This window comes from Zeus faber (assembly GCF_960531495.2).
Source record: "Zeus faber genome assembly, chromosome: 4".
Classification (NCBI taxonomy): Eukaryota; Metazoa; Chordata; class Actinopteri; order Zeiformes; family Zeidae; genus Zeus; species Zeus faber.
In genome coordinates this window covers 34,928,115-34,955,691 of record NC_137191.1, presented here as the reverse complement: position 1 = coordinate 34,955,691, position 27,577 = coordinate 34,928,115, and the positions used below count along the sequence as shown (strand labels likewise).

The 27,577-nt window shown below is 46.9% G+C and overlaps 2 protein-coding genes across 2 annotated transcripts; both read right to left on the bottom strand.

Annotated features, from left to right (window-relative positions):
• Positions 1-6,182: 6,182 nt before the first annotated feature.
• Positions 6,183-21,293, bottom strand: wipf2a (WAS/WASL interacting protein family, member 2a). Its single transcript, XM_079999358.1, has 8 exons — positions 20,824-21,293; positions 15,212-15,337; positions 14,297-14,429; positions 13,793-13,906; positions 11,852-12,517; positions 10,440-10,688; positions 8,668-8,769; positions 6,183-7,837 (listed from the first exon to the last, which is right to left on the bottom strand). The coding sequence occupies exons 2-8, from the start codon at positions 15,266-15,268 to the stop codon at positions 7,794-7,796; spliced, it is 1,365 nt and encodes a 454-aa protein (XP_079855484.1). The 5' UTR covers positions 15,269-15,337; positions 20,824-21,293; the 3' UTR covers positions 6,183-7,793.
• Positions 21,294-22,802: 1,509 nt separating this feature from the next.
• cUnh6orf120 (chromosome Un C6orf120 homolog) lies at positions 22,803-25,238 on the bottom strand. The gene is made up of 2 exons (XM_079998444.1): positions 25,198-25,238; positions 22,803-23,779 (listed from the first exon to the last, which is right to left on the bottom strand). The coding sequence occupies exon 2, from the start codon at positions 23,727-23,729 to the stop codon at positions 23,175-23,177; it is 555 nt and encodes a 184-aa protein (XP_079854570.1). The 5' UTR covers positions 23,730-23,779; positions 25,198-25,238; the 3' UTR covers positions 22,803-23,174.
• Between the last annotated feature and the right edge of the window lie 2,339 nt (positions 25,239-27,577).

Sequence of the window (27,577 nt, the reverse complement as noted above, 5' to 3'; positions counted from 1 at the left end):
TATTGCATATACTGATATTACATATACTTGTATTTCATATACTTATATTGGAGGACAGGCTGTAAACAGGACGATCACTGGGTTTTGTGGAAAGATAAACAACTCAACAGACGAACAGCAAGTAGTAAAGTAGTAAAGTAGTAACTCAGAGAGAGGAGCCTGAACCAGCTCCACTACGCTACCTGAACTGCTTCATCATCGTTATACTCATAACAATATCAAGAACAATAATAATAATAACAACAATAATAAAAACAACAACAATAAAAAGGGGAGATGAGGACCCACCTTGAGCTCCAGGATCCTTCTTCCTTCGCAGACAAACCGGGACTGAAGTTGCGCCAAATCTGCCCCCGGCTCCTCCCCCTCGTCAGCTGGCGCTGCCGCGGTTGCGCTGATTGGCCCGCTCGGCGTTGGCGGGCGCGCGGCCCACGCTCCGATTGGCTGAGCCTCCGGAAGTGCGTCACATCCGTATCCGTCGCTTCCGGGGGCGATGGCGGGAATTTGAACGGTGCTGTTTTTACCGGGAAAGTCGGACGGAGGGAGATCTGTTGCACAGCAGATTCTATGTATTAGTATCTGCTGAACATCGGACTGTTTCTGTTTTGTTTTTTCGGCTATTTCTACATGTTTGACGTTTTCATTTATGATTTTTGTTTTTCTCCTTGTTATTGTTTTTATCTGTTTTCATCCTACGTGTTTAATGCTCATGGTCAGTGCTGGGGTAGGAGGAGGGTTAGGGCCACGTGTGAAAAATGTACAAAGTCAGAATTTCTGACTTTATTCTCGGAGGTCAAAACCCCCCCCGCCCCCCGGAGGAGTGATGACTTGTTTAAAGAGCCTTCTCCAGAGAGGGGGGTTGGTGCTGGCTCTGTAGCTCTTATCATCCTGCAGCTCGTCCACAGGACACAGTTGTTGCAGCAGATGTTGATGATTAAACAATGAATAAACAGTTTCATTGCAGGTTGAGAAGTTGAAGACAGACAAACTCTGTACTAAATGCAGTGGAACAAATACTGTGCTGTATGTCCAGCACGCTGACAGCACACGTAAAAAAAAGCACACAGTCTAAATGACATACTTTATGCCTGTCAGATTAATTGATTAACTTAAAAATATCCCCATGTATTCTGACCTTGTGATTTGTGCTACATGACGTCACACTGTAGATCAAGGGGTGGGCAAACTATGGCCCGCGGTCCATATCCGGCCCACGAGGCATTTCTGTTAATAACAATCCCATAATATATTTAAATTTGTAGTATTCATTTCACTGTTATTTTCCTGTAATACTTAACGGTACCGCTGGACGGCGCATTGTCGGGCCTTCTCTGATGTCAAGTCACTGATCTTCACTTTACCTGTATGCATCACCCATGACAAATTGAGCGGACAAAAAAATTTGAAAAAATTGACAGCGAGTGCAATTTTGGAGTAAATGGGGAAAGCCTGTGGTTTTCTCAAGCTGAAAGACGCACACTGGCTTTGTGATTTGGCGTTCGCTGTGGACATGCTGGCACACATGAATGAGCTGAACGTGAAGCTACAAGGGAAAGATGCATTTAATGCTTCACTGAATGAGACAAAGATTTCAAACATCCGACAAATCTACCTGTGTGTGAACAGACGTTCAGTGGGAGGAACATAAACAAAACACGCCACAGAGCGTGGTCATACCAACTTCCACAACGAAAACGGCACCAGATTTTGATGCAGACTTAAAGGATCTGCTGTTAACGTCTTGGTGCCAGATACCACAGGACACCTTCAGAGTCTGGTGGAGTCCATGCCTCCACCTCACAGCTGTTTTGGGGGCACGAGGGGGACCGGTACACAGAATTAGTGTTTATTAGTGGTGTTCTTAATGTTGTGGCTGATCAGTGTTTCTCTACCTGTTGGAAGTGTAAAGACATTTAAAGGGTAGCCTCAAATAAAATGATTTTTGAAAGGCTAGACAGCTTTACAAAAATTGTAATTAAAAAAAAGCTTCATTCTTGTAGTTTGTCTCTTAGGAAGTTAGAACAGCAATTCCCTTTGCGATGTCTTCACCGGAGCAATCGTGTTCTGTCAATAGTTTAAATATTTTTCCCCAGGTACCGTGTAATGGACGCTGATATGGCGATGTCTTCTGCCTGCCTTTGTCTTCCAGGGAGGACAACATGCGCTGGCACGGCAGCATCTTCCAGGTGGGCGCTGAAGACCCCTTCTGTGTGTAACACAGTATGTGCATGTTCGTGGGCATTGTGAAGGCTCTGGGTTTCAGCAGACCCAGACTCAAAATGCACGAGCATTTAAAACAGAGTTTACTTTGTCAGCAGCATAACACGGGCACCTAAAGGTTAAGCAGGTAAAGGCAGTCGAACGGCAAAAAAATAAAAAATAAATAAAACTTGCATCATTCAAAATTACAATTGCAGGCAGGCAGATCAAGGCAAAAGTAAAAGGGCTGCAACGCTAGGACGAGGAGACATCATACACAGGGTAAATGAGCAGGTACTGTGCAGGTCTACAGTTGAAAGTGGATCATGAGCATCATGTCTGCAGCAGGTGCCAGGTCGGGTCATTGGCAAAGGTAGAAACACAATGAGGACAAGGGGTGGACAGGAGGTGAGGAGCAGGCTCTGAAATAACGGCATATGTTAGCGGACAGATAAACAAGATGAATTCAATGATTTTTTAAATCAACTGGAGTTAATCACGAAGAAGAATTGTCTTGACATGTAGACCAAATGAAGAACAAGCAGGCTAATGGCTGATTTATGGTACTTCTGACAGGCCACGGTAAAGGCTTTGGCAAAAGTGAGGAAATCAACATTGGCAGAAGCAGTGAGAGGTTGACCGTGGCCAGTTAGAAGAAAGGTGAGAGAACAAAATTATTTTTATTTTTGAAAGACGGATTTTACATTACATCATTGATCAGACGCTTTTATCCAAAGCGACTTACAATTGTTCAAACACCGACGGACGCAGCCATCAGGAGCAATGAGGGGTTAAGTGTCTTGCTCAAGGACACTACAGCATGCTAGCAGGAGGAGCCTGGGATCCAACCAGCAACCTTTAGATTACTAGACCACCAGATCTACCTCCTGAGATACCGTCCCCATTTTAAGAGTAAATTAACCGATCGACCAATCTACAAAGATGTTTTGATTGTTCTTCCAAAAGGTGAATATAACTGTGGTGTGGGGAGGGTGTGGTTTGCGCAGCCACACCCGTCCTGGGTCTAGTGATTTGGGGCCCAGGATCAGTGTGGCTGCACGCCTGTTGCTGGTTGGTTGGTCTAACCAGCAACAGGTAAAACCCCCACCCCCACACTCACAGGAGAGGAGCCCAGGTCCTGACATGCTGTCCATCTGCTCCTGGTTTGTTCCGCCTAGCCCGCTCTCTACAGTAAACTGTGCCCGAAACCTCGTTGTGCGTGTCTGTGTTGGAGGGCCATGAAAAGGCCACTCGGATGGCGTGTGGCAGGAGGTGAAGCTGCTACAATGACTTTCCATTAAATTGAGAAATGTCAACATATACAGCACATCACGATCATGAATGACACAGAGACCGGGACTTGGAAAGTAACCTACAAACCAACCAACCAACAATGGCCGCGCTGTGGTCTTTTTTTTTTTTTTTACCCTGCGGGTGAATAAAGGTTTCACAAATGTAAAAGCGTGACTTTAAAGAATCTTCAGCCCCTCTGGTGTAATGGAGTCCAGGTTGGACCGGACTAAGTATAATGGTTTTTGATATGGACGTGGTCCAATGTGGTCTGGATGGGGAAAGAAAAGCAGTGAAATCACCTTTTTTTTTTTTTTTTTTTTTTTTTTTTTTTTTTAACAGTCACAAATAGAATACTTTCACAAATCAGAAACTGCGATAGAGATTTGTTATAATCTAGTCCAGGTTTCAGGATCTATAGTTGTTACTGCTGTTGTTAATCTGTAATAGCTTGAAAGTGCAAAAAAATAAATAAATAAATAAATAAAAGTAGTAAACATTTCGTGAACAAGAGAAGAAAGAACTTAAGTCATCGGTCGGAGGACATGTCAACGTATGAACTGAAAGGCCGTTAAATTGGACTAATGGAGGATCTTCCTTTTCTCTCCTCTTCCTGCCTCAATTCCACATTTTCAGGCATGAATGTGTTTCGGAGCCTGGCCGCCTGATAAAAGCCGCCACTGGGGCAGTGGAAAGCAGGCGTGAGTCATCCTGGTTCCACGAGACGTCTGCAAACCCTTTCCGACGCTCGGGCGACTGCGGCCACCATGTGGGCGCAGAGAAAATCTAATGGCGTTTATTTCTGATACACATGAATGAGTGACCAACCTTAGTGTGGGGTCAGTGGAACATGATGACTTTTGGGAAACAAAACAACGGAAGATCACATAGCTGATCTGCAATGTATCCTCTGTTTGGATTTTGCATTTCCATATCCAATATCATGTTTTCTGGTACCAGAGTCGTTGAATCCATATTATGATGATCAATAATCATGTATGTGTCCTAAAACACTCGTCACCCGAGGCGGTTTCCTTCAATCGTGCTGCGTCTCCAAGGTAAAGACGCATGGAACCGCTGAGAGGCGAGCGCTGGAGGGTGAAAGTTTGCCCCGCGTGCTCACAGGGCGCTGACCAACTGTAGCCGCCAATCAACAGGTCTGTGGAGGAAGGCGGAGGCGGTGCGACGTGACCGCGCCAAGGCCGGCGAATCGCCGCGGCCAATCCAGTCAAAATTTCTCGATCGAATCCCCGCCCGGTGACATCGACAGCCCCGGAGAGTCCGGGAGTCGGGTCGCCCGAAGGGACCCCGCGCCCAGACGTTCCCCCGTGTCCAACGCAGCAGCACCACCACCATCGGCCGGGACGGAGCAAACACTCCAGAACACAGAACTCCAGGCGGGAGGGCGTCGCCTCCACAGAGAGCGTGATACAATATTCAGAAGCCCAAAGCACCTGCCACCCTTTCTTGTTGAGGTTTCGCCGCTGGACGAAGGTTTTGCCGTGAACGGGAAGAAGGTGGGGAGGAAGGTACAGAGGGGTGGAGCGACAAGTGACTCGATGGGAGTCCGATCGGTCTCTCCACTCTACGGTAAGTTCTGGCGGGGGGGTTGAGGGCAAAACTAAAAAAGGGATAAAACCCGAAACCACCGGGCCTGAAATATTAAATCTAATAAAATTCCCAAAAGCTTTATTTCCCAATGCAGCAAATGCAACTTGGGCATTGTTAGGATCCAGTGTTCCAAAGCACATGGACACGCCTCGAGGCGAGACCCGCGATTGTGATTTGAGGCTCGGTTTTTACACCCGGAGAAGGGCGCGGTCTTCGACTTGAGGTTGTGATGACTAGAGTTCATCAAATTGAGAGCACGCGTTTGCTGAACGGACATAAAGTGCAAAGAAAGATTTATCGGGTCACATTTTGTGTAAGGTTTTTGCATAAAGAGTTTTGAATATTGAAATGTGTGGGAGGCAGGTGAACGGTGTTCACGGTGATGGGAAATGTGTTTCTGGGAATAAGGTAAGGGTGTGGGGGGTTTGCGCCACAGGAACCAGTCGACTGGAATCGGGGGAAAAAATAAAAATAAAAATCAAAAAGATTTAAATACATGAGGATTTAGGTGTGCGGACAACACAACACCTCAACCCAACGTCTCACCTTTTACAGTGCTCCGTAGCGTCACAGAGCACGACGGCCCCAAATCTCCGCGTTTGGCACCAAGGAACCGTGGCGATGCTCCGGTGAACTAACTACGTTGTAAAAAACATTGTTGAGAAAAAAAACAAAAAAACCCCCACACCACATTCATTTCATTCTGCAGTTCTGCCATCAACAAGCAACATAAGAAAATCACCACATACCTCGTACCCTTTTCCCAAAGGCATATATTTATTGAAAATTATTTTCACATGATAAAAACATGGTTGATTAAGGTGAAATGACCACAGGTGGGACAGGGTGAGGTCAAGTGAGTGGTCACCTGCGTGAGAATGTTAGCAAACTGTACATTCACGGCTGGAATGACGCAATTTGTTTGAGCAACCAACCGGATTCTTAAAAAAAGATGGCCACACTTCTGCGGCCGGCACATATCCCTGCATCACATGCGCCCACATGCACACGCCGCTGCAGCCGAGCCCCCCCCCCCCCCCCCCCGCGCTGCAACGCCACTTTCATTTCTTAATCATTTCTCTTTCCTATATTACAAGCTTTTTACATCATAAAAATAAATCAATAACTATGTTTACCATATTCCTTTAATGTAAATATACAATATTTTATTGCATTTTCAAATAGATTCGCATCTTTAGTCTTTGTTGATATCTGTTTTTGTCCGACCCCCATCAAAAAACAAAAAAAAAAAAGGGGGGAAAAAACAAAAAAAACAAAAATAAAAAAGCACTAGTACCGATAATCAGGACAATATCTCTAGTGTAAGGCAGGGACCAGCAGGGGGCGCTGCTGCCCGAGGAGGGACAAATTAAGAATATAAACTCATGCACGCGCGTTTCGACATGGGCTCCATGTGCTGTGGTGACTAATGGAACAAGTGATTTGGGGGAAAAAAAATAAAAAAACAACATCATTATTATTATTATTATAACTTCTATCCGCTCCTACAGACCCTGGCACTTAGTGTTTCTTTGTTTTGGTTTGTTGCTGCGAGTCCGATTCCTCGCGCGCTGCTCCTTGCATAGCGACACCTCCAGCAAGCTGAACATATCTCCTCCACCCGGCCTCCCTCCACGTCCGTCAGCAGCAAGCGCAGAGTGGAATGTCGCGGGTGGTGAAAACGCGGGGTTGAGTTCCACAAAGATCCCTTCTGATCTAAAATCTCCCGCTCCGCCAACTATCAACGGTCCGTTAAAAATAAAAGCCGGGATGAGAAACCGCCTGGCCCCGCCCTTCAGCTTCCTAATCCCATAAGAAGGAAGCGTCTATCAAAGTTACCGGCGAGCCGACCGATTGAAAACCCGTTATTACGTCATGCAGCCTCGGGATTTCGTCGTGCAAAAAAAAACAAAAAACAAAAAAAAACAAACAAACAAACAACATTTAAAATAGGAGCCGGGACAACATGGAAGGCAGCTCCTCGATGTGGGGAGTGTTGTTTTAGAAACACGGCGACGGGAAGGTCTGCTAACGCCGCGCATCCACGCTCAGAGGTTTTTTTTTTTTTTTTGGTTTGTTTTTAAATCGAGTTCACGGAAATGACCTGCCCAAATTTTGGCACTGGCAGCAGGAAGGGCACACCTGGCACCGCTGGAATGGCTAGTCAAAGTAAAAATAATAAAAACAAAGCAAATAAATCATAAAAAATAAGACGATAACTACTGAGAGCGCCGCCGGTTTCGGGAAGACGTGGGAGGAACGTGCGGCCACGGCACGGTCCTCCCCAGATGTGTTTTTTTTTTTTTGCGGTGTTAAAAAATAAAAATAAAAAATGACCCGACAACGTGACAATACATCCACCCGCGGATTCCAGAAACGGATAATTACGCAAAAAAAGAAAAAACATTCAGAAAACATGGTTATCGTGGAATATGCCTCAGAAAAGGAATGCATAGAATCAAGAACTTTTTTTTTTTTTTTTCCCCCCTTTCTTTCTTTCTTTCCAGGTTGCTCCATCGATGTGGTTTGGTCGTGGGAGGAGTAAAGTCGAGTTCAAACGTCCCGTTGCGTCTCGCGCTGTGCGCCGTGGTGGGTGTTACAGTGAGTGTGTGTGTGTGTGTGTGTGTGTGATCAGAGTGCCTTGCGTCACTCCCCTGAATGTCCGTCGAGCAGGCGTCGCGCCGGGTCTCCGCTCACCTGCCGACGGGCGGAGCCGGGGGCGCCCCCCTCATCATGGCTGCACAGACACAGAGATAAACAGTGGTAAACACCAACACCACGGCCGCAGTGAACAAGCAGACACTCCACCGGGTGGCGGTGAACCGCGGCACGGAGCAACAGTTTGACAGGACGCCGTGACGCGGCTCTGCGACCCCCACCGGTTGACGGCGGCGTCGGCAGGCGGCCATTTTGGAATAACCGGCGCTGTCTGCTTACGACCACTGTTGCCATGGGCACCCACCCCTCCCCCTTGTTCTACGCCGCTCTCATCACGGTTGTGTTGGTCAGTGCCGATTAATATTGTTATTTGGGTTTTCAACAGTTGCCCCCTGTTTGGTTCCCAATCACCCCGGCACCAGGACGCGCCCCTTTTCCGACGTGATCGTGACGCACCGGGCAAAAAACGAAAACAAAACAACTGCATTTCTCCCGTCAATGGGAAAGGCATCAATCGCCTTAAAATAGCGGGTTAAAGAAAAATAATAAAAAATAAAAAAAACGCAAACCCGCAAATTTTGGTGTAAGAAGGGTCTTCGTTGTGGCTTTGAGGGGACATGATTCCACCGCCTATTATTTCTATTCAACAACAAGTGCATTTATTGAACAATTGATGACGCATGTATGTTTCGATTTGCGGTAGATGCTCGTCCACCGCTGCGCCACAAAGAATCCCATCACAATCTGGACGACAGCGCTGTCGGGAAAATCAAGCGGCAACATTTGTTTGTAACTTAACGATTCTTAAAAAAAAAAAAAAAAAAAAAAAAAGAATAATAATAATAATAAAAAAAAAAAAAGTTTATCTTCCACGGCCGCCTCTTAGAAGGAAGGGGGTTTGCTGCGTACCCTTGTTGGTCTTGCTGGGGTACACCTTGTTGAAGTGGCGGTACTCCTCTGGAGGGGGGAGATCCTCAACGGGGTGGAAGTTAAACTTGGACTCAAAGTCATCTGGAGGGAAAAGGCACCAACACAACGAGGAAACGTTAAAAAAAACAAAACAGAATGGCCAGACAGACATCCTGCATCACTGTTTACTGGGGCGCCCATTTTGGGTCGGCGGCTTGAACGGACATCATCGACCAAAACAAAGAAAATTATATATATATATATATATATATATATATATATATATATATATATATATATATATATATATATATATATATATATATATATATATATATATATATATATCTCAAAACGCCTAACACGGAGCTTACACACTTAAAACGCACTTTTTAAAACGTGAATTGGGTTTTTCTCTTTTCCCTCCTGTATTTGATAAAGAAATAGACTTTTGAGCCTTCATGATATAATTATGTCCTACTCAGTTCAAAAGCATGAATATCGTCATGCCTTTTTGATTGTGTGGACCTACTTCCTCTGACTCGGCGCCGTCAGGGAAACATTTGGACTCGGCCAGCCTACGTCAGCCCCAGGTGAAAGGGTGGAGGCTAAACCAGCGCTGCGGTGTATTAGTGAGAACCATAAGGGCAATTCCACTGCTCAAACTCCTGGGGCTCAACAATCATTACACAGTTAATCCAAACTTAATGATAAGTTCGCCCTAAAAAATGAAGCTGAATCAAAAAGTAAACACTAACAGTCTACTTGTTAAGTTTAAAATGAGACCGTTAAAAAAAATAAAGAATAAAAAAGCCAGGAGCGTGACTAAAGTGTCATTAATTCAAATCAAACTAAGTGAAGGCAAACAGGAGCATATTGCAGGCAAACACCTTTGCATCACAACCACACCACCTCTGCTCCATCTGTTAAATCCTGAACATTTGCTTCATCGACATTTGCTTGAACACCCCAGTGTTCGAGAGAAAGGTCGCCCCCTGGTTTGAGCCTCGCTGCACAGATGTGAAAAAGGCTCAGATGTTCATTCCGAAAGCAGGCGTAGCTGCTCGGTGAGGTGAGTGGGGATTGTCCTTTTTTTTTTAAATTTGTTGAAAATTTAATTTGTGAAGTAGAGAGCCATTCAAGCTACGAGCAACAAGATAAAATAAATACATAAAATAAACAAAAACAAATGGACGCACAAATAATTAAATCGTTCCCATTTCTGAATAATTATGAAAATTGTAATACAGATACTTTCTTCCAAACGTATGCAGCCATTTTCCCCTCAAATATGCCCACTGTTACAAATAAAATGAAATATTTAATTTCTGTATTAGACTGAATTTGTTCTGTGAATATATCCACACAGAATCGAATCGTCAGCCTTTGTATTGAAATGGGATCATTGTGAGAGCTCCTGTCCAGCACCTGACCTGAGTGTCAGCATCCCCCCTGCGCGCTTTGTGCTGATAACCAGCAGATGGCGCTGAGCCACACTACCTGTAACGACGTCTCATCACATTAGTAATGAAACGGTAATATTGTGACCAGGACCGGAGGCTAAATCAAACACCCACATACGGACCAGCACCGTCAGCGGGTTTATATAAGATTTGTATAATTTCTTACTATCTTTTTCAAAACAAAAAAAAACTTTGGCTGTTTTGAAAAGTGTGATATGAATAAACGATATTGTGAATCATGATTGCATTTCTCCTACAGGTGGCCCTGTAAGGCAAGGACGGCGACGCGGGGCCGACTCTACCACTCACCTACGATGGACCTGGAGGAGGAGATGGAGGTGGAGTGGCCGTTACGGAGCGGGGGAGGCGGCGGGGGAGGCCCTGCCGGAGTGCGGGAGGAGGAGGAGGAGATGGAAGGAGGCGGGGGCGGCTTGCTCCCCCGGCTGTGGGTCTCGGAGGACGCGAGTTGGGCGCCCGGGTTGTGGACGCGGTAGGGGGGCGGGGGAGGGGGAGCCTCGCGGCTGCCGTTTCGAGAGCCACTGGGGGGCACGTGGGGCGCTGCAACACACACACACACACACACACACACACACACAATTTATTTCCCAATAAGGTTTTCTGCTGCTGCTACACCCAAATTTTCCGATGTCCCGACCTTATTAATAAAGTGTTATCTCTGAATAACACAGAGAGAGAGGGATATCAGGGGAGGAGAGAGGGGCGATGTGTGAATGGTTGCCATCTCGGCGGTAAAAGGACGGTGAAACAGAGAATGAAATGCTGGAATGCTGGAATATTCCAGAGGGTTTGTGGAATGCAGTGGAACCAGGAGGCCTTGTGGCGAAGCCTCCCCTCGTCCAATCACAACGCAGAGCTCCGGCAAACAAGTGCCTCCCTGTTTCACGCGCTCACTCTCAAGTCAAATCAGGAGCGCAGGGAGAGCGCTCCCCATCCACCCAGCGAAAAAAACATGTTTTACCTGCAGTTAATCATTTGATTTCTGTCAAGTAGAGCGCCCCGTATGGCGAGCACCGTACTACTTCGTGAATGTCTCAGGCAGGAACGCCTCCAGCCGATCCAAATCTCAACATGCGTGTCGACGCTTGCGGACAAAGTTTCTAAAACCGGGATGCATCTCGCCTTTCCCGAAGCAGAGAGGAGGGAGGGTTCTGTCGCACCAAAATGGGAAGGAGGACCTGATCTGTCTGTCTGTCTCGCCTTTTTCCTTTTTCATATTTGGTGGAGGAGCCGCACCAAGTATTGCCAGTAATAGGCCTTTCCTGCAGCCTACAGCCATGTATACTCACAGTATGGCGGATCAGAAGCAGAACACACGCCCTCGAAATTAACCCCCAAATAATGTGTGTAATAATAAAGGATAATGTTGCCGTCTTCGCTCCTTTCCCCAAATTTGGCATCTATGTTTTTAGGATTAAAGAATGGAAAAAAATAAAAATAAATAAAATAATGAAAAAAAGTTTTTTTCGTCATGGCCAGGGTGCCACTGGGGGGTGAGTACAGAGTCCCAGGTTGACTCCCGCTCCAGGGAAGGGGCCGACAGGGCCCAAGACAAAAACTATCCAGAAGTCATTGTTTTTGTTTGCTTCTTCTATGTCACTCTGGACCGTTTTTCTCAGATCTGAAACGAGGCGTACTAGTTCTAAATTCCTTTGAAACCATCATCACTCAACTCGTTAGCAGAGTTACGACAGCTAGCATACCTGCTCTGCGGCCGGGAGGCTCCCTGGCGGGCGGCGGCGGTCTGCTCCCCTGCTGAGGCGACAGAGACGGCAGGGGGGGCAGGGGCGGGGCGTGGCTGCGCCCGTGGCTGCCGCCGCCTGACGGGGTCTTCTTGTGCAGTGAGTTGTGCCGCTGGGGAAGCTCGGGAGCGCCGTCCACGTGAGACGGTCCGTTGGAGACCCCGCCCGACGGGTGTCGGTACGGTGGCGGGGGAGGCGGCGCAGAGGAGCCGCCGGTGGGGGGTCTGCTGGAAGAGGGAGGCGGCTTCATAGAGGGGGGCGGGGCCGAGGCAGGGGGCACAGGCCCTCTGCTGGGCGTGGGTGGGAGAGGCTTCTCTCGGCTGTGGGAGGAGAAGGAGGGTGTGGCCTTGTGGTTCGGGGTGACGGGGGCGTTGGAGCGACCGGCCCTGTTGAAGGGCGGAGGGGGAGGCGGGGCTGAGGTGCTGTGCTTCATCCCGCCGCTTGTGGTGGAGTGGGAGGAGCCATGGGGGCGGGAGATGTCCGGGAGAGAGGGACGCTGGGAGCGCTGGTGCTCCGGCAGGGAGGGTTTGTCGGCCGGGGAAGGCGAGGCGGAGCGCCCCGCTGGAGGGCGGGGCGCCGCGGGCCGGGAGCTCGGAGGTCGCAGGGCAGATCGACCCACTGAGTTGTCTGGAGGGGGGCAGAGTTGAGGTTTAGAAGCGCTTCCATGCGAGGGTAGCAAATTAGTACAGGAATCAAAAATATTTTGGAACATCGCTGCATTTAAAATAACTTAGACGGGCTTTCATTTTTACTCATCAGAAAGATGCAAGATGCATCACTTAAATAACTATATTTCCCTAATTTCATAGAAGCTAGGCTAGCTGTTTGCCACTGCAGCCATGCATTGAGCTAACACAGTCAGCATGTAGCACGTCGCTGTCTCTGTACTGGACACTGTGAGGACATTGGTGTTGACCTTGGGGTCTGGATTTGGGTAAGATTCAGGGGTATTAGTAGCCGCTGGACGGAACAGAGGGTGCCAACGTATAGGCTCAATGGCAGGTAGTCATGTGACATTGGTGACAGCTTTACGTTCCGAATTAAACCCTCCTGCCATGAAACGCGATTACGCTGGTTAAGCGGAACCAAAATAAAGATCAGCGCCGCTGTCCCAGATAGCAGCGGAACACGCTGTGCTCCTGAGTCCCATCGTCGTGCCGCGTTCCGGGTCCGTCAGCTTTTCACGCTCTGATAAATTTATGATCAAACATTTCCCACAGTGACGTGGAGGAAAACAACTTTGATGTTATTTTATTTGGTATCATCAAACAATGTGTCTGCAGGTGAGTGTCAAACCATTTTAAAAAACAAATTTCAACAAAATTTGTTCAATAAAACTAATTAATTACGACACATTCTTGGAAAATCCTCAAATTGTTATTTGGTATATATTTGGGTGTATACAGGGCAGAGGTCAGTATTGTGTCGAGGGTTATGAGTTAAGAACAGGGTGATTATGAACTGTTATTAGAGAAATTCAATTTAGGCCAGATAGTACCTATGCTAGAAGTTTAAATATCTTGGAATTGTGTCTGGAGGTAACTATGGCGGTAAGAATTAAGTAAGTTGGCATGAAGTGTTAGAATCAGCGTTAGGCTTAGGGTGATTACAAACGTATGGATAAATAAAAACAACGCCCTGACTGATAAAAATCGGGCCCAATGTTGAAACTAAGATAAAGCTCAGTCATTTTAAAGACTTAAGGGAACCGCAGACAACCTGGTTATCAATGTATTCTCAGGGCAGAAAACAAAAAGTTGAAATTGATGCTGTGACAAGATGCAGTGAGACCGTCTTTGAAACTACTTCCATTGAAGTACACAATTAATACTACGATCAATCTGATTATACGAGCCAACGTAGGCATTACGTTGTTAAAAAAAGAAAAAGGCAGGTTTTTACCTCCGACTGGTCGCAGCTTTGGCACACCACCTTGGAAAAGGCCTCCCATCGGCATCGGCCCGCCTCCAAATCCTCCTCCTCCTCCACCCCCGCCCCCTCCCCCTCCTCCAGAATCTGGAAACGGAGACAGCAGCAATATTGTTCAGCTGAAATTCCCCCAGGGTTCACAAAGTGTTTGTTTATTCAAAGCACCATTATATTTAAATAATGGGCTTCATATGTTTGTGATTTAAATATCAGTTTTAGAATACGGATCATTTAGCTTACCACGTCAATTTGATCCAAGTTCTAGCAACTTGGATCAAGGAGACAGACAGACAGACAGACAGACATATCTCCTTTGGGCCAAGTAAACGACAGAATGCATGAAGTGGTTATGACAGTTGTTGTGTGCGCAACATACTATAATACTAGAAAATAGAACACATGCACAGCGTTTACTCAGCAACAGCGAGCAGATGATGAGCACAGCACATTTGAAACCCGTCGTCCCGTTTTGCTCACTCTCTATGACGGGAGCGCTCCTGTCGTTCACCACCGCCACCTTCTTCAGCCTGGCTCCTTTGCAGATGTCCGACAGCAGGGCTCCTCGGTCTTTGGCGTCATCCCGGGACAGCTTGGGGGGAACGGTGTTCGCCTTTGGGAGGAAGTCCCCGAAACGTATTGCATGACAAAAAGCCCCGAACCGTGCGGACGCGTGAGCGGGCGGCCGCTCCTCGCCTTGAAAAAGGGGCCCCCCAAACACAAACGCCCAAAGAGGGCGGTTTTCACGAGAGCCTCAAGGGCGCTGGGACTCCCGGGTCCAGAAAGTAAAAGTCCTGCGATGTTTCCGCTGTGGCGCCGAGCCGGTTGCAGCTCTGGATTTTGTGGAGTCAGCACATGCAGCTGTTTTACCCAAAACCCTGGGGAGGACGTTTGCTTTCTGAACCTGGAAGTTCCACCTCTGCTTTTCATATTATGCTTCCTTCAAGATGGAAAGTCAGGCTGGGTTAAAAAAAAGATTAAAAAAATAAAAATAAAAATTACACAATTCAGTTATGCAACCGTTTTCCACTTAAATGTCACCATAGTCAGAAATTAGTCGAAAATATTCCCATTCTGTACGACACTGAATTTGTTCTGTGAAATGTTCTTGGGACGCACGTCATTTGAAAAGTTCGCAACAATTCACATGTGTAAAATATCAATACAGAATTGTATCAGGAAAATTCGCATCAATATCGGATTGAATCGAATTGTGACCCAAACCGAAAATGAATCGAAATCGTGTGATCCGACGTCCCCATGGGGGATTATATTCAATTCAATTGAATATAATAAACAATTTAGTAGCTTGCATATCATGATCCAGAACCTTCAAAGAAACTGGCGGCGAATTGACAATTTCATCATCAAAACGAAAGGTTCAATTCGACTGACCTGGCTGAAGGTGGGGGGAGGTGGAGGCCCGGGGGGAGGTGGGGGAGGAATGGGCATGCTTTCCTTCTCTTGGGACTTCTGCGCAGATCTGTGGTGATCTCAATTTAGGGACACACGCGCGCACTCCTGAAAATAAAGACAAAAACACGTTACATTCTCAGGGAGAGGAAGAACCTCCCGTCACTGTCGTTTACAGAGAAGAAAAGGGGGATCAAGGATCAGCTCTAAAACCAACGTTGACGCTCGGAATCCCTCAATCTGTCGATACTTCTGGCTGATGATTTGATTCATCCATCTACCATGAAACCGTAAAATACGGCGCTGATTTTCCTATTCAATATAATGAGTCACTGAGGCGTTGAAAGTGGCGGCACAAGTAGCGTCAGACGTGGTCAAGAAAAGTGGCCACTGATGACCTGAAGAGACGTGGCCACTGATGGGCTGAAGAGACGCCACCTGTCATTTTTTTCAGGTTCTCTCTAGTCCTGAACACAGTCACGTTTTATTCTTTCACGGAGCGCTGGACCAGCAAAGAAGCGTCTTGTCGGAGAAAACAAACAAACAAACAAAAAAACATGTTTTAACCGGCTAGCCCTTTGGTGGAGCGACGTACGAAATGTAGATGGAGATCGGGTACGACGGAAATTATAACCGGTACAAACCACTGTGTATTCAAAGATGAAGGATCCCAGTCTTGTTAGCCAAAAACTTAGCCGCAGACTTGTCCAAAAGTTTGTTATTAAAAAACAAAACAAAGCAAAAAAAAACAACCCTTCTGAAAATGACAACACAGGGAGCCTGACGTGCCTTCAGTGTGTATTATCAGCTGCGGAGGGGCTTGGGAGAAGGGGAATGTACTTGTATTCACAACAATGCCTAATTAAGCCATAAAGATAATATGCTGTGTGCGTGTTTTGCAGACGCTGCAGAATGAACGCCCCCCCCCCCAAGCATGAATCAGTCTGGAAAAAACAATTTAGAGCACTAGTTCTCAAATAACTTGACAATAACGCAGGTTAAACGGTCTGTGCTGAAATAATGAAGTTATAACAAAGCTTTCAACCTGTGTAGCATACCTGCATTTTTATCCATTTATAAATCGGCTATTTAATTTAGCCCAATAGACAAATGTGGTCAGGTTAGGTCCAAATATTATACACTTTTACATTTTCGCACCGATTGGACAAACGGTAAATAATTGACAAAATGTAATATTGTTTAAAGTCTGTAAACCGACAAATGCAACAGTCGAATCATATTTATTTTTTTCAATATATTGACCAAAAGAAAAGCAGATTTCCCTATCGGTTTCATGTCGAGCATAAGGAGGCAAGAGCACAGGGAGAGTAGACACCTCTGCTGTCCGTCTGTTCCGGACAAACAGTCGCTCCCTCTCCGGGCGATCGTGTGAGCAAAGACTTGTAACGTTTTTGACAAATAAATTTTTTTTGAACAAGTCTCAGATCTTGACTGCATTTTTCCTGAGACGGGGGCTTCAACACGCCCCTGGAACCTCAAATTGATGCTACTTCGTATTTCTTCGTAAATGATAAGGTTTCGGGCAAATATTCCGCAGCCCTCCAAAGGGATCTCCGTATTTAACATTTGCTCTGCCATTAGTAAAGTAGCCATCAGAACGTGGGTATAAGTCTCTGCGTCCCTGCCATTCTGATGCTGTGGCTTTAAGTAGGCTGTATGGGCAGGTGCCTGTTATAATACATGTTTAGTATGCATGGATTCACCCATGTCCCCTCATGCAGACACTTGGGAGTTGCTGCATTGCTTACAGTGCGAAAGGAGGGTGAGGTTGTCGGGGGCCAGGTGACAACGTTCGGAACAAAACAAATTTCAACCGGGACGGTGCGGAAAAGGAGCACCAACGCTCAGCAAACCATCCTTGGGAAAACAAGCCTCGTGCCTCTGGGGCAGTTGAAGCAGCTAAGAACTGTGTTTGTAATCGTCGACAAGGCGTAGGGAGCAGAGTGCACCGCGGCACCTTGTTTTCCTACCACCATATGCACCGATGTTATTCCCATAAACAGATATGAATCTCTACGCAAATCCTACTTGAATCCAACCTGAGACACACTTCCAAGGAGTCTAATCCGTCTCTTGGCTTGTTAAGATCTGTCAGGATTGCCCAAATTGCCCAGCGTCTCTTCTGCGGCTCCCGTCAGTCATCTGCGGCTCCATGACACAGTTTCCACGGGAAGGGTAAATTGGGCCAAAGCCATTACAGGTTAGATGATGGCTTCCCAACGCTGGAGGTACAGCGGCGTTTAACTGCAAACGGTATCAAAGGATCCACGCGTGTCAGTGTGGGCACCATGCCACACCCTTTACATCCAGCAACACAGGGAAGGGAACAGTCTTTAGGTCAGATGCGGGAATCGACACGACCCTGAGAACTAGGGCTGTTGTGACAACGAAATTTCCTCTGTAACATTGGTTTAAAAGTCCCCTGAAATTTGAATGGAATCACGTTACGATTTTACTAAATTTCAGTCAAATAATAGCGATCATTTTAAAGTCTACTCGTTCACCAAATGGATGTCTGACCCTTAGTTGTTACGCAATCAATACTTTTATATTAAAGTCCACCCCAATGCCTTTGCTGAAACAACAACATATCTTGTTGGGACGGTGCAATCGACCTGTGGACAAGATGGCTGTTCCCGTGGCGTCTGACTAAGCACTGACAGTTACAGTTTTGCTGCAGCAAAGTAACTCCAGCGGGAAGGTAAAGCAAGACCTCAACGCCAACGACTCAGGTGAACGGCTGAACGAATCTCCCCAAACCAGTTAGCCGTCTGGGCTCATTGTTGATACGGCACGTAGGGCTGGCTCCGGCCCCACCCCCAGCTCTTCCACTCCACGGGCCGCCTGGTTAAGTGTTTGAGCAGGTTTTCACAAGGGGGAAACAAATGGAATGTCGCAGAGCAAGCGCGCCGTCACACAGTACATGAAGTGGAAATGCTCCGCTGTGGACCCAGGAGACTGAAACCGAGCCGGTTCACAGCTCCACGGTGGGTTAAATATGCCCAGAGAGAAAACACCAAAGATCACATTTATTCTATATATGATTTGATACGATTACTCATCTGACTTGGACCAGGTCAGAAAGTGTTCTACATTACAGGCCAAAAAATATAAATAAAATACTTTTAACATAGTCAGTTCTGGCCTTTTATTTTTATTAATAGATTTATTTATTTTTTTACTCACTGATGTCTTGTGTTGTGTTGATATGTGTTTTATTGTATTGTGCGCTGCCTACACAGACCAAGTTATTGGTGGAAAAATAAAAGTTATTTGAATTGAATACTGAACTTTTGGGCCAGACCGTAGTTAAGGTCTTGTGTTCCAAGCCTCAGGAAAGTAGAACTGCTCTATCAGTGACAAACAGCTGGAAAAGCTAGACATAAACTGGGTGAACTTCCAAGTTTTACTGTTCTGGTTAACAGCCTTTTTCAGCCCCTAAAAAAGGTCATCACTTTTCAAGATTCAAGAGGTTTATTCGTCACATACATATACATACTTTCATACATATATGCTGTGAAATGTAATGCAACGCACCCGGTGAAAACACACAATATGTCCTAGGAAAATGTCTTTCTACTAGACCAACTAACTGACTCCTAAAACGTAATACAGTAAGTCGAATACTTATAGAATATAATAAAAATATATAGAATAAAATAAAATGAATGGATCAAGGGAATAGGCTTATGTATATGGGATAGACTTGTCAAAGTGAATGACAAATGAGAATATAAATACAGAAAGAAAGTTTCCTCACTGAAATGTACGACTTTACTGTAGGAGCCGCACCAGGTTGCGCGGCAGAATGCATACACATTATGGACAAAACAATACAACAGCAACTTGCATTTTACCTTCTTATCTCTTTACTATGTTTATGTTCTATTGAGACAAATTCCTTTTGCGTGCCCTTGTACATGGAAGACGATTCTGATGTCACATTAAAATAGAAGCAAAATAGCTAATCTTATCTTTCCCTTTGGAGATTCAAGCGCCGCGCAATCAGAAGCACGTCATGGTCACTATACTTTAGCATTCTTGGAGATCTTCCAATGTTGATAGTGGTTTAGTGGAGTTCTTCCACATAACGATGATAATAGTAATAATAAATAACACTGCAGGCAGCAATAGACAGGGTCCAGTTTAGTCACATGAGGTCCGATTTCCGAGTTTCCGTGATCAGCCGCTAAGTGCCTTTACCTTTAATGTTTTTGAAAGAAACTGTAAACTTCTCATGCTCACGTGTTTCACCACCCACCGTGCACTCACGTCATTTAATGTTCCTCTTTTGTCGTTCAGTTTAAATGCCCCTCAAAAACGGCGTTTTAACAATTCTGATCATTCTTGGATCATGCAGAAGAAAGTGTCAGTTCCTGCAAAGATCGCTGAGTGTTTATAGTTTTCTGGATTCTGGAAAACCCAGCACAAGTCGCGGTTTACTGAGTTTCCTTTAAAGGCAGGATCGGCTCAAGTTGTCTGTCTTCACGTAGCGAGTGGACGGATGCAAATGAGTTCCAACATACTAGGCTGGGACTTGTATAACTTTGGAGGATGATGTCAACAGCGACGTGCTCCTGAAACTAATCAAAATCGCCTAAACGTTCTTTGACTCCCGGTAAAATTACGACCGTTTTTCACAAACTTCTGCTCCAAATATTCTAATCGATGTTGATCAAACTCGAACGACAGGACGTCGTAAATGTCCTGGTTCTAACGGGACCTCAACCATGCCTCTGCGTACTGCTGTTGTCGTGTTCCAGATACCTTTAACCCGAAAAACGCAGAGAAGATTAAGTAAATGTAAAAAGTCGGAGCGATAACAACAGGGCGGCGGACTGGACCCCAAATAATGAAAGAGCAGCTTGAAACAGAGACGCTGCAAGGGGAAAGTTACTGTGTGTGTGACTGTGTGTTCAAGGAAACCGGCTTCACGAATGGAGCTTTTCGGTGCCAGTAAAACTCTCCCGAACCGGGCTGCGAACCCCATCAGCACCATGAAATAAAAGCAGCTTCAGTCCAGACACCGGGACCTTCACAGGGACCAAGCCGGGGTGGAAGAACTACTCAGACCCTTTACTGCCCTGACACGAAACCACTACAGTAAAAGTACAAAACTTTCAATTTTACTGAAGTAAAACTATGAAAGTACTTGACCTTGAATGTACTTCAAAGTATTGAGAGTAGGTGTCATATCCAGTGAGCCGATGTAACAAAAGTTTATAATACTTTAAAAAGTACTACTGTCATGGTCATGTACAAATATGTTATTCAAATAACTTGACTGTATTTGAAATGTAGTAGAATAAAAAAGTGTCGATGTTTTTTTTGTGAAATGTAATGGAGAAGTCGAAAGTCAGGAAGGTACTGGAGAAATGTACTTCAGTAAAGTAACGACGTAACTTCGTTACTTTGCACCACCGGTAAATACCGCATTTAAAAGGATAAAAGCTCAAGTTTCCGCACGTTCATCTCCGAATAATGTCCAGTTGGGGAAAGTTAACGTCCTGTTCGGCGGATTTCGAGCGAATGAAAGCCTGAAAAGTCGGGCGGCGGGAGTTCAATCCGCTTACCAGCTGCTGCAGAAGGTGGCGAGTCTGCTCCACAACAACATGGATGGTTCGATGACGCTCGACCAGAAACAGCTTCCCCGGTGGAACAACAACAACAGCGGCGGCGGCGGGCGGCTGCTGCGGATGTTGCTGCGGGACCAGGCCGCTGCGACCGGGGATGAGAACCGAGTGAGGTGACGCTGGCGTCAGCAGCCAAGTCAGCCAGCAAACTCTGGCCCCGACTGCTCGACTGCAACTGCAGGGGGCTAACTGGAGGTAGCGGGAGGCTAGCGGAAGTTAGCGAGAGGCTAGCGGAAGTTAGCCAGCGGCGAGCTGCTTACTGGAGTCCCGCGGCAGCTGTCAGCGTCCGCCGCTGAGTTCGCAAAGTGTAAACGGCGGCCTGGCGATAAAGCGGCGGGCAGGTCCGTGCACGTCAGCCGCCGCTCCGGGTCAAAGTGCGAGCGGCTTTATCTGCCCCGTTGCCCCGAACTCTGTTTGGGGCTCCAGGCTTGACGGGAACCCGGAAGTGGGCCGTCCGACACAAAATGGAGGCAGGTAACCGGATCCACGCCGCGTTCCGGGGCAACTCGGAAATCCGTAATTCCGAGTCGGCAGGATGCCCCCGCCCCTCCCTCTCACCCACCTCCTCCGAGCTGATCGAGCTCCGGGGGGGGGGTCATGGACCGCGGTACATGTGTGTTTGTTTGGGGAAGCGAGGGAGCCTGCGAACCCTACAAGCTACGGAACGCACTTCGACGTGACATTTAAAATGACGGAGATCGAAGTTCTACGCGTTTTGAAATTAAAAACAAACAAAAAAAAGACTCGCGCAAGGCGAACCTCGTTCTCCGTCGGTGACGTGTGCCGCCATGTCACTGTGACGTCAGGTCGGCGGGCTCGGGTCCGAGCGGTCTACTCCGAATCCCCACGACGCCGCCGTCAGTGGGGTTCTCCGAGTTCCGGGCCCGATGAAAGGCAGCATAGGTGTTAAGTGGACAACGGCGACCCCACCGGCAAACAGGGGACTGACGTCAGGGACAGTTTTGTGCTTGTTACCTGTAGACAAGTGCAACACGTGTGTGAGATATGAAATAGACTCATCGTGATGAGATCAGCTGCAGCAGAACATTTACCCTCTGAATCTGGAGTCACCCGTTTCCTGTGGTGGAAGAGGTGCTTAAAGAGCCTTCGCCCTCACGCAAAAAGAGGAAAAGTCAAGGCAGCACATTGAGCTCTTTTCCGACAAAACGGAACATCAGTATTTGCTCTTAAATGGACCCGAGGGCATAAAAAGTACTCGTCACATCCAGTGTCCTGATGTAACAGAGTCTGTAATGGTTCTTGCTCCTCTGCAGATCCTGCGCGATGACGAACCAAAATGTCCACAACCCCTGATTCTATTAACCACAATGACTTGTTCACTGGAACGTAGGTGAAACCGCTGTATTACGAGTGTAGAGTAGTTTAAAGTGATGGATATGAGATAAAACATATTTCCCGCTCTGAAAATGATCCATCAGAATGGCACACAGCCATGAAAATAAGAAAACATGACCACACGCCTCAAACACGGGGGACAACAGTACATGCTTTCAAGTGTTGCAGATCAGTGTGTATCGTACTCATACGTATCTCCAGTACACCGGGGAAACATCCAAAAAATAAATGGCTTTTCCCAAAGATCGTGGCAAATGATTTTTTTGTTGGAATGATTGTTGATACAGAGGCTTGTTTTTTTATATATATATGTGTGTGTGTGTGTGTGTGAATGATGCTTTATCGATAATTTATTCTATCTTATAACTATGATTGCATATTTAATTTATGTATGCTGCCGTCACTGAAATTCCCATGAGGGGGATCAACAAAACACACGGATCAACATACATGGAAAGAATCCCGAAAAACAAACAGGGAAAAAAACAATAAAAAAATAAAAAATAAATCGATCTTCTGCTGGTCAGAATATGAGACACAGAAATATGACAAGCATGCCGAGACAATTGCTTTATTTAGAAAGTGTACTGAAGCATCTCTGGAAGCATGAGAACTGCATGGCTATTCCCCCGGGGACCAGCGGTCAAAAGGCACTGTCGAACGTCTGCTCAGCGGTACATCCAGAGTTTCTGCATAAATTAAATTTGACTCATGAAGGGGTGTTGATATCAAGAGCTTGTCCAACAGGCACAAGTGAGCACAGGTTATCAAACTAGAACACAGTATGGCATACTAGAATTGCCTTCACAACCCGTCAATTTGTATTTTGGGGGTTTCAAACAATGTCGATTTTAATCTTGGGGGAGACTGTCGTCAATCACAGCTGCTGCAGCTTTCCCCTCCAATCTGAGCGCAGAGACATTATTTTTATTTTTTCAGAACAGAATTTCCACTATGATTTTCAAAAGGCCGATCAGGATGGTCCAGAAGATGGACTCCTCCTCCTGGAAGTCCTCGGCGGTCGCTTGGGGGAACCTCTGCGACCCGTGTCCGTCCTCGGAGGGGTACGGGCGCTTGTCAAACGGGTCCTGGGGCACTGTCTGGTCGTAGAACACCCGCATCTCAAACTCGCTCTCCAGGTAGGACGGGTGGCCATAGATGCCGATGCCCACGGGCCTGGCGAAGTCCCCGGGCACCACCACCACATCCGGGCCGCAGGTGGTGGACTGCAGCTTGTAGGCGTCGAAGCTGGGCCTCAGCGTCTTGTCCGACACGTACAGGTCGGCGTCCCCTTTCAGGCTGCGCATGTTCAGGACGATCCTCCCGTCGTGGTTGAGGCGCAGGTAGCTGTAGTTTCCCGCCCCGATGTGGCCCTGGACCACGTGGAGCAGCAGCCACTCCTCGGGGACGCCGTCGTCCGCCGCCGGCTGCAGGAAGCCGCCGGCCGGGGACAGGAAGAGGAGGGCGAACAGGGCAGCGCAGCACAGCATGACGCCACGGCATCGGTCAGTCCATCATCTGTTGCAGGACGCCGGGGCTCCTGCACCGGGCCCAGACAGCACGTTAGTCAAAGGGATCTCTGAGGGGGCTTCTAATCGCTACCAAACCGATTTCACCTGGGACGGGGTGCTTGCAAAAAAAAAAAAAAAGATACGCAAAATTAAAATAAAATAAAAAATCCCATGAGAGGCAGACGGAACAGCAGCTCTAATTGTCAAAGGAAAGGTCCCGTCGTGCGTAAATCGAGCTGTTACTTCCCTTACCCCCTCTTATGCCCCCCCCCAATCAGTTTTCATTTTAAAGAAAACAGATTCCGAAACTTGATGCGGTCTATTCCTTCCTGTTCACGCCAACGTAACTTTAGAAATGAACACTGTTGTTCAGCATCAAACCGAGGAGCCCCAGGATCCCACTGAGCATGTTTCGCGCTCACACCATTAAAGTGGCTCTGAACTGGCTTTTGCGAGTGAGGGTGAGAGGGCTTCAAAGAAAAAAACAAAACACACCAGTCGACAGCAAACGGCACGTGGAGCCTGAGTCGGGGCGATGAGACTTGCCCATTCGGGGCGAAGGGACTTGCCCATTCGGGGCGAAGGGACTTGCCCATTCGGGGCGAAGGGACTTGCCCATTCGGGGCGAAGGGACTTGCCCATTCGGGGCGAAGGGACTTGCCCATTCGGGGCGAAGGGACTTGCCCATTCGGGGCGATGGGACTTGCCCATTCGGGGCGATGGGACTTGCCCATTCGGGGCGATGGGACTTGCCTATTCGGGGCGTTACTGTGGACGGATCGGTGCTGGGCACACAAGTGATTACTATTTTCAAATTCTCTTGTGTCGCGGGACCAGAATTGCAAGGCACTAATTCACCGGTTCCAGCAGAATAGCAGACAGACAAGATACATAGATATACACACACATACAAAGATAGGGACAGACAGGCAGATAGATAGCTGAGAGACGGACAGACAGATACATAGACATCCAGATTGGTAGATAGAGGCGCAAAGACAGACAGACATACACATACAAAGATAGACAGGGAGGCAGATACATACATACATACAGACATGTAGATAAGAGAGCGACAGAGGCAGATATACACATACATAGATAGACAGACAGGTAGATAAGAGAGAGAAGCAGATATATACATACATAGACACAGACAAATAGACAAAGAGACACAGGTAGATAGATACACAGACAGAGAGACAGACACACAGACAGACAGGTAGGTAGATAGAGAGAGGAGGTTGTGCGGCTCGGCGGACATGTTGTTTACACCCCGTGTGTACAGAGAATTCCCGGAACGTACAGCACATGCAGGCTAACGTGAGCAGCGTCGGAGAGAACAGCCCCGACGGGACGGGAGGACCCCGAAGAGGTAGGACGCGTCGTCGTCCCGCGGTCGGGAAGCAACGAGCGACAGAACGAGCGGCCGCGCAGCTTCACTCACCGCTGATCCGCGCCATTGCTCCGCTGGCGTCACACTGCCCGTGCTGCGTTCGCGTCTCACGGAAAGAGGTGGGAACTACGAGCTTCCGACCTCTGGAGAGTCCACCCGCAGCGTCCCTGTCGTAGATTCCATTTTCCTGTTGACGTTTGTACTGATAACTCTGCGTTCTGACGTCAGCCCCAAAAACGATGAATTGCCATTCCATTCATTGCAGGACAAGAGGTGAAATGGCATAAATTGCCAAAAGATAAATGACATTTAAACGTTACAAATACATACAAGGCATAGGCTGTAATATGAAAGGGAAACGTGTACTGTGTCAGCTCGGATGTGAAACAAAGTATTTATTCGTCGCGCAATCATTCAACATACAATTCTGAGTGGCCTCCATCTTCAACGCGTAAACGAGTTCGGCCGACTTGCCGCTTCCAAACGCACATGGGGGGGCAAACCGCAATTCCCACACGACTTGAACGCAGCGCCGGGTTAGAGCCGAAACTGCGCTCCATTCACTTCCGGTTCCTGGTCAACCATTTCCGCCCGCAAGGAACTGAACGAGTTGAGAGATGAGTCAAAAAAAGGACTTTTTGAATTCACACACATATTAAAAACAAATAATAAAAATATCCATATATATACACACACACAAACACACACACATTAAAAAAAATAAAAATGACTTTTTGATTTCACACACACACACACACACACAGTTTGGATTCTATTCATGAATAAATAACTAAAACAAAAATCTGAAACGTACACACAAGATGACTAAATTGCTTGGCCTGACACCAGTGGCCATAAAGATATGACCAATGTTTATTTATTGACACTGCATCACACTAAATGCATGGCTGTCCTCCCCGATCAGCTCCCCGCCCCACACTCAACTGATCGACATCGACATCCACTCGATGCCAGGTTTTTGATGCCAGTGACCTCTCCGCGATCACCTGCATTGATTTGCAGCCATTTGTTAATTGTCATTGGGTATACTTCGGTTGTTTATATACAGCGTTCATCTCTGATGCACTTCTCACGGCGGGCTGTGCAAGCATGACGATCGACCTCACACCAGTCACACTGAAGGTGGCAAACCGCATCAGCGAGTTAAAATTATATATCAAATCTGTAACCGGGCGTGCCCACTCACACACCTCATTCATAAAAACCAACTGTACTGATTTAATGTTTGGTTTCATAGTCTTCTTCACTTTAATGAACAACTGCATTTTTTTTTCTTAACAAAAAAACAAAACAAAACAAAAAAAAAAGCACAAGAAATGATCCAGGGGTAAAGTTTTGACAAGTTGGATATTATTTGTCGGTATGTTTTTAAATTCATGTACTCAAAGTCACATCAAATTGTAAATTCTATATAGATATACTACTTAAATCATCACATTAGATTTACTTTGCTGTGCAACTCACTATGACCATTTCATTGTAATAATTATTGCAAACCAGTTGGCCAATTTAAGGCGTCCAAGTCCAATAGCAGAGTAAAGTTAGCATCACATCAAGAAGTCCATCATGGGCCGCCTTGCCAGTGTCCTGAACGGAACCTAAAAGTAGGCATCTCCTGATGTCACGACAAAACAAAATAAAACAAAAAAGGCCCCAAAAGTAGTGTTTTTTTTTTTTTTTAGTTGTTTTTTTTTTTTAAAGAATACAATATTGTTCTAACATTTAAATAAATCACTATTTGATGTCCTATAAAAAGACGCTGCTGCGCCAATATTATCATTTCGTCAGGAGGGGGCGGCGGAGGAGAAATGCTTTGAAAGATGCACATCGCCGTTGGGCGCCACGCCCCGCGTCCTCCGCAGAGCCCGGGTGGCGGGGGGGGTCACAGCAAGACGAGGACACCGGCGGGCACAAGGGGGGGGGTCTCCGCGTGCGGCGCCGACGGAAGGGAGGGCGGGCGGGCGGAGGCGGGGAACAGGCTACATTTTTTGCGGCGCCTCGTGCGCAGTGATGCTCGCAAATAAGACAATATACAGCGTAGTACCGTGTCAGCGCCGGCCACCGACGACTACCCCGACGGCGGCGGTGGATCAGCCCGGGCAAAACGCACGTCCGTCAGACGTCGCCCGACGTTTTGGAAGTCGTGTCGTCAGAGTCCGGCAGAACCGTTCTATCAGCGGTGGAGGGGTGGGGGGGGGAAGAGTGTGGGGGGCAGAGTTTGCTGCTGCGCCGTTCATTTGGGAACCGTCGGCACGAGAAACGAGCCGTTCCGTCGTTCGCCCCATTCTGGTTCCTTTGCTATAGTCACAAAGCTACAAAACAAAAAAAATAAAAAATACAAAAAGGAAAAAACAAAACACAGGGAAAGGGCGAGGGAGGGCCTGCTGCAGAGAGAGAGAGAGAGAGAGAG

Bases quoted from the DNA above. Each gene is read 5' to 3' on its own strand.
- wipf2a (XM_079999358.1), bottom strand. From the start codon at position 15,268: ATGCCCATTCCTCCCCCACCTCCCCCCGGGCCTCCACCTCCCCCCACC. The intron at 14,430-15,211 runs GTCAGTCGAATT...TTCCTCCCAAAG, and splicing joins CTCCCCCCACCTTCAGCCAG to GCGAACACCGTTCCCCCCAA. The intron at 7,838-8,667 runs GTACGCAGCAAA...GTGTCTGTGCAG, and splicing joins CCCCAGCAAGACCAACAAGG to CCATGATGAGGGGGGCGCCC.
- cUnh6orf120 (XM_079998444.1), bottom strand. From the start codon at position 23,729: ATGCTGTGCTGCGCTGCCCTGTTCGCCCTCCTCTTCCTGTCCCCGGCC.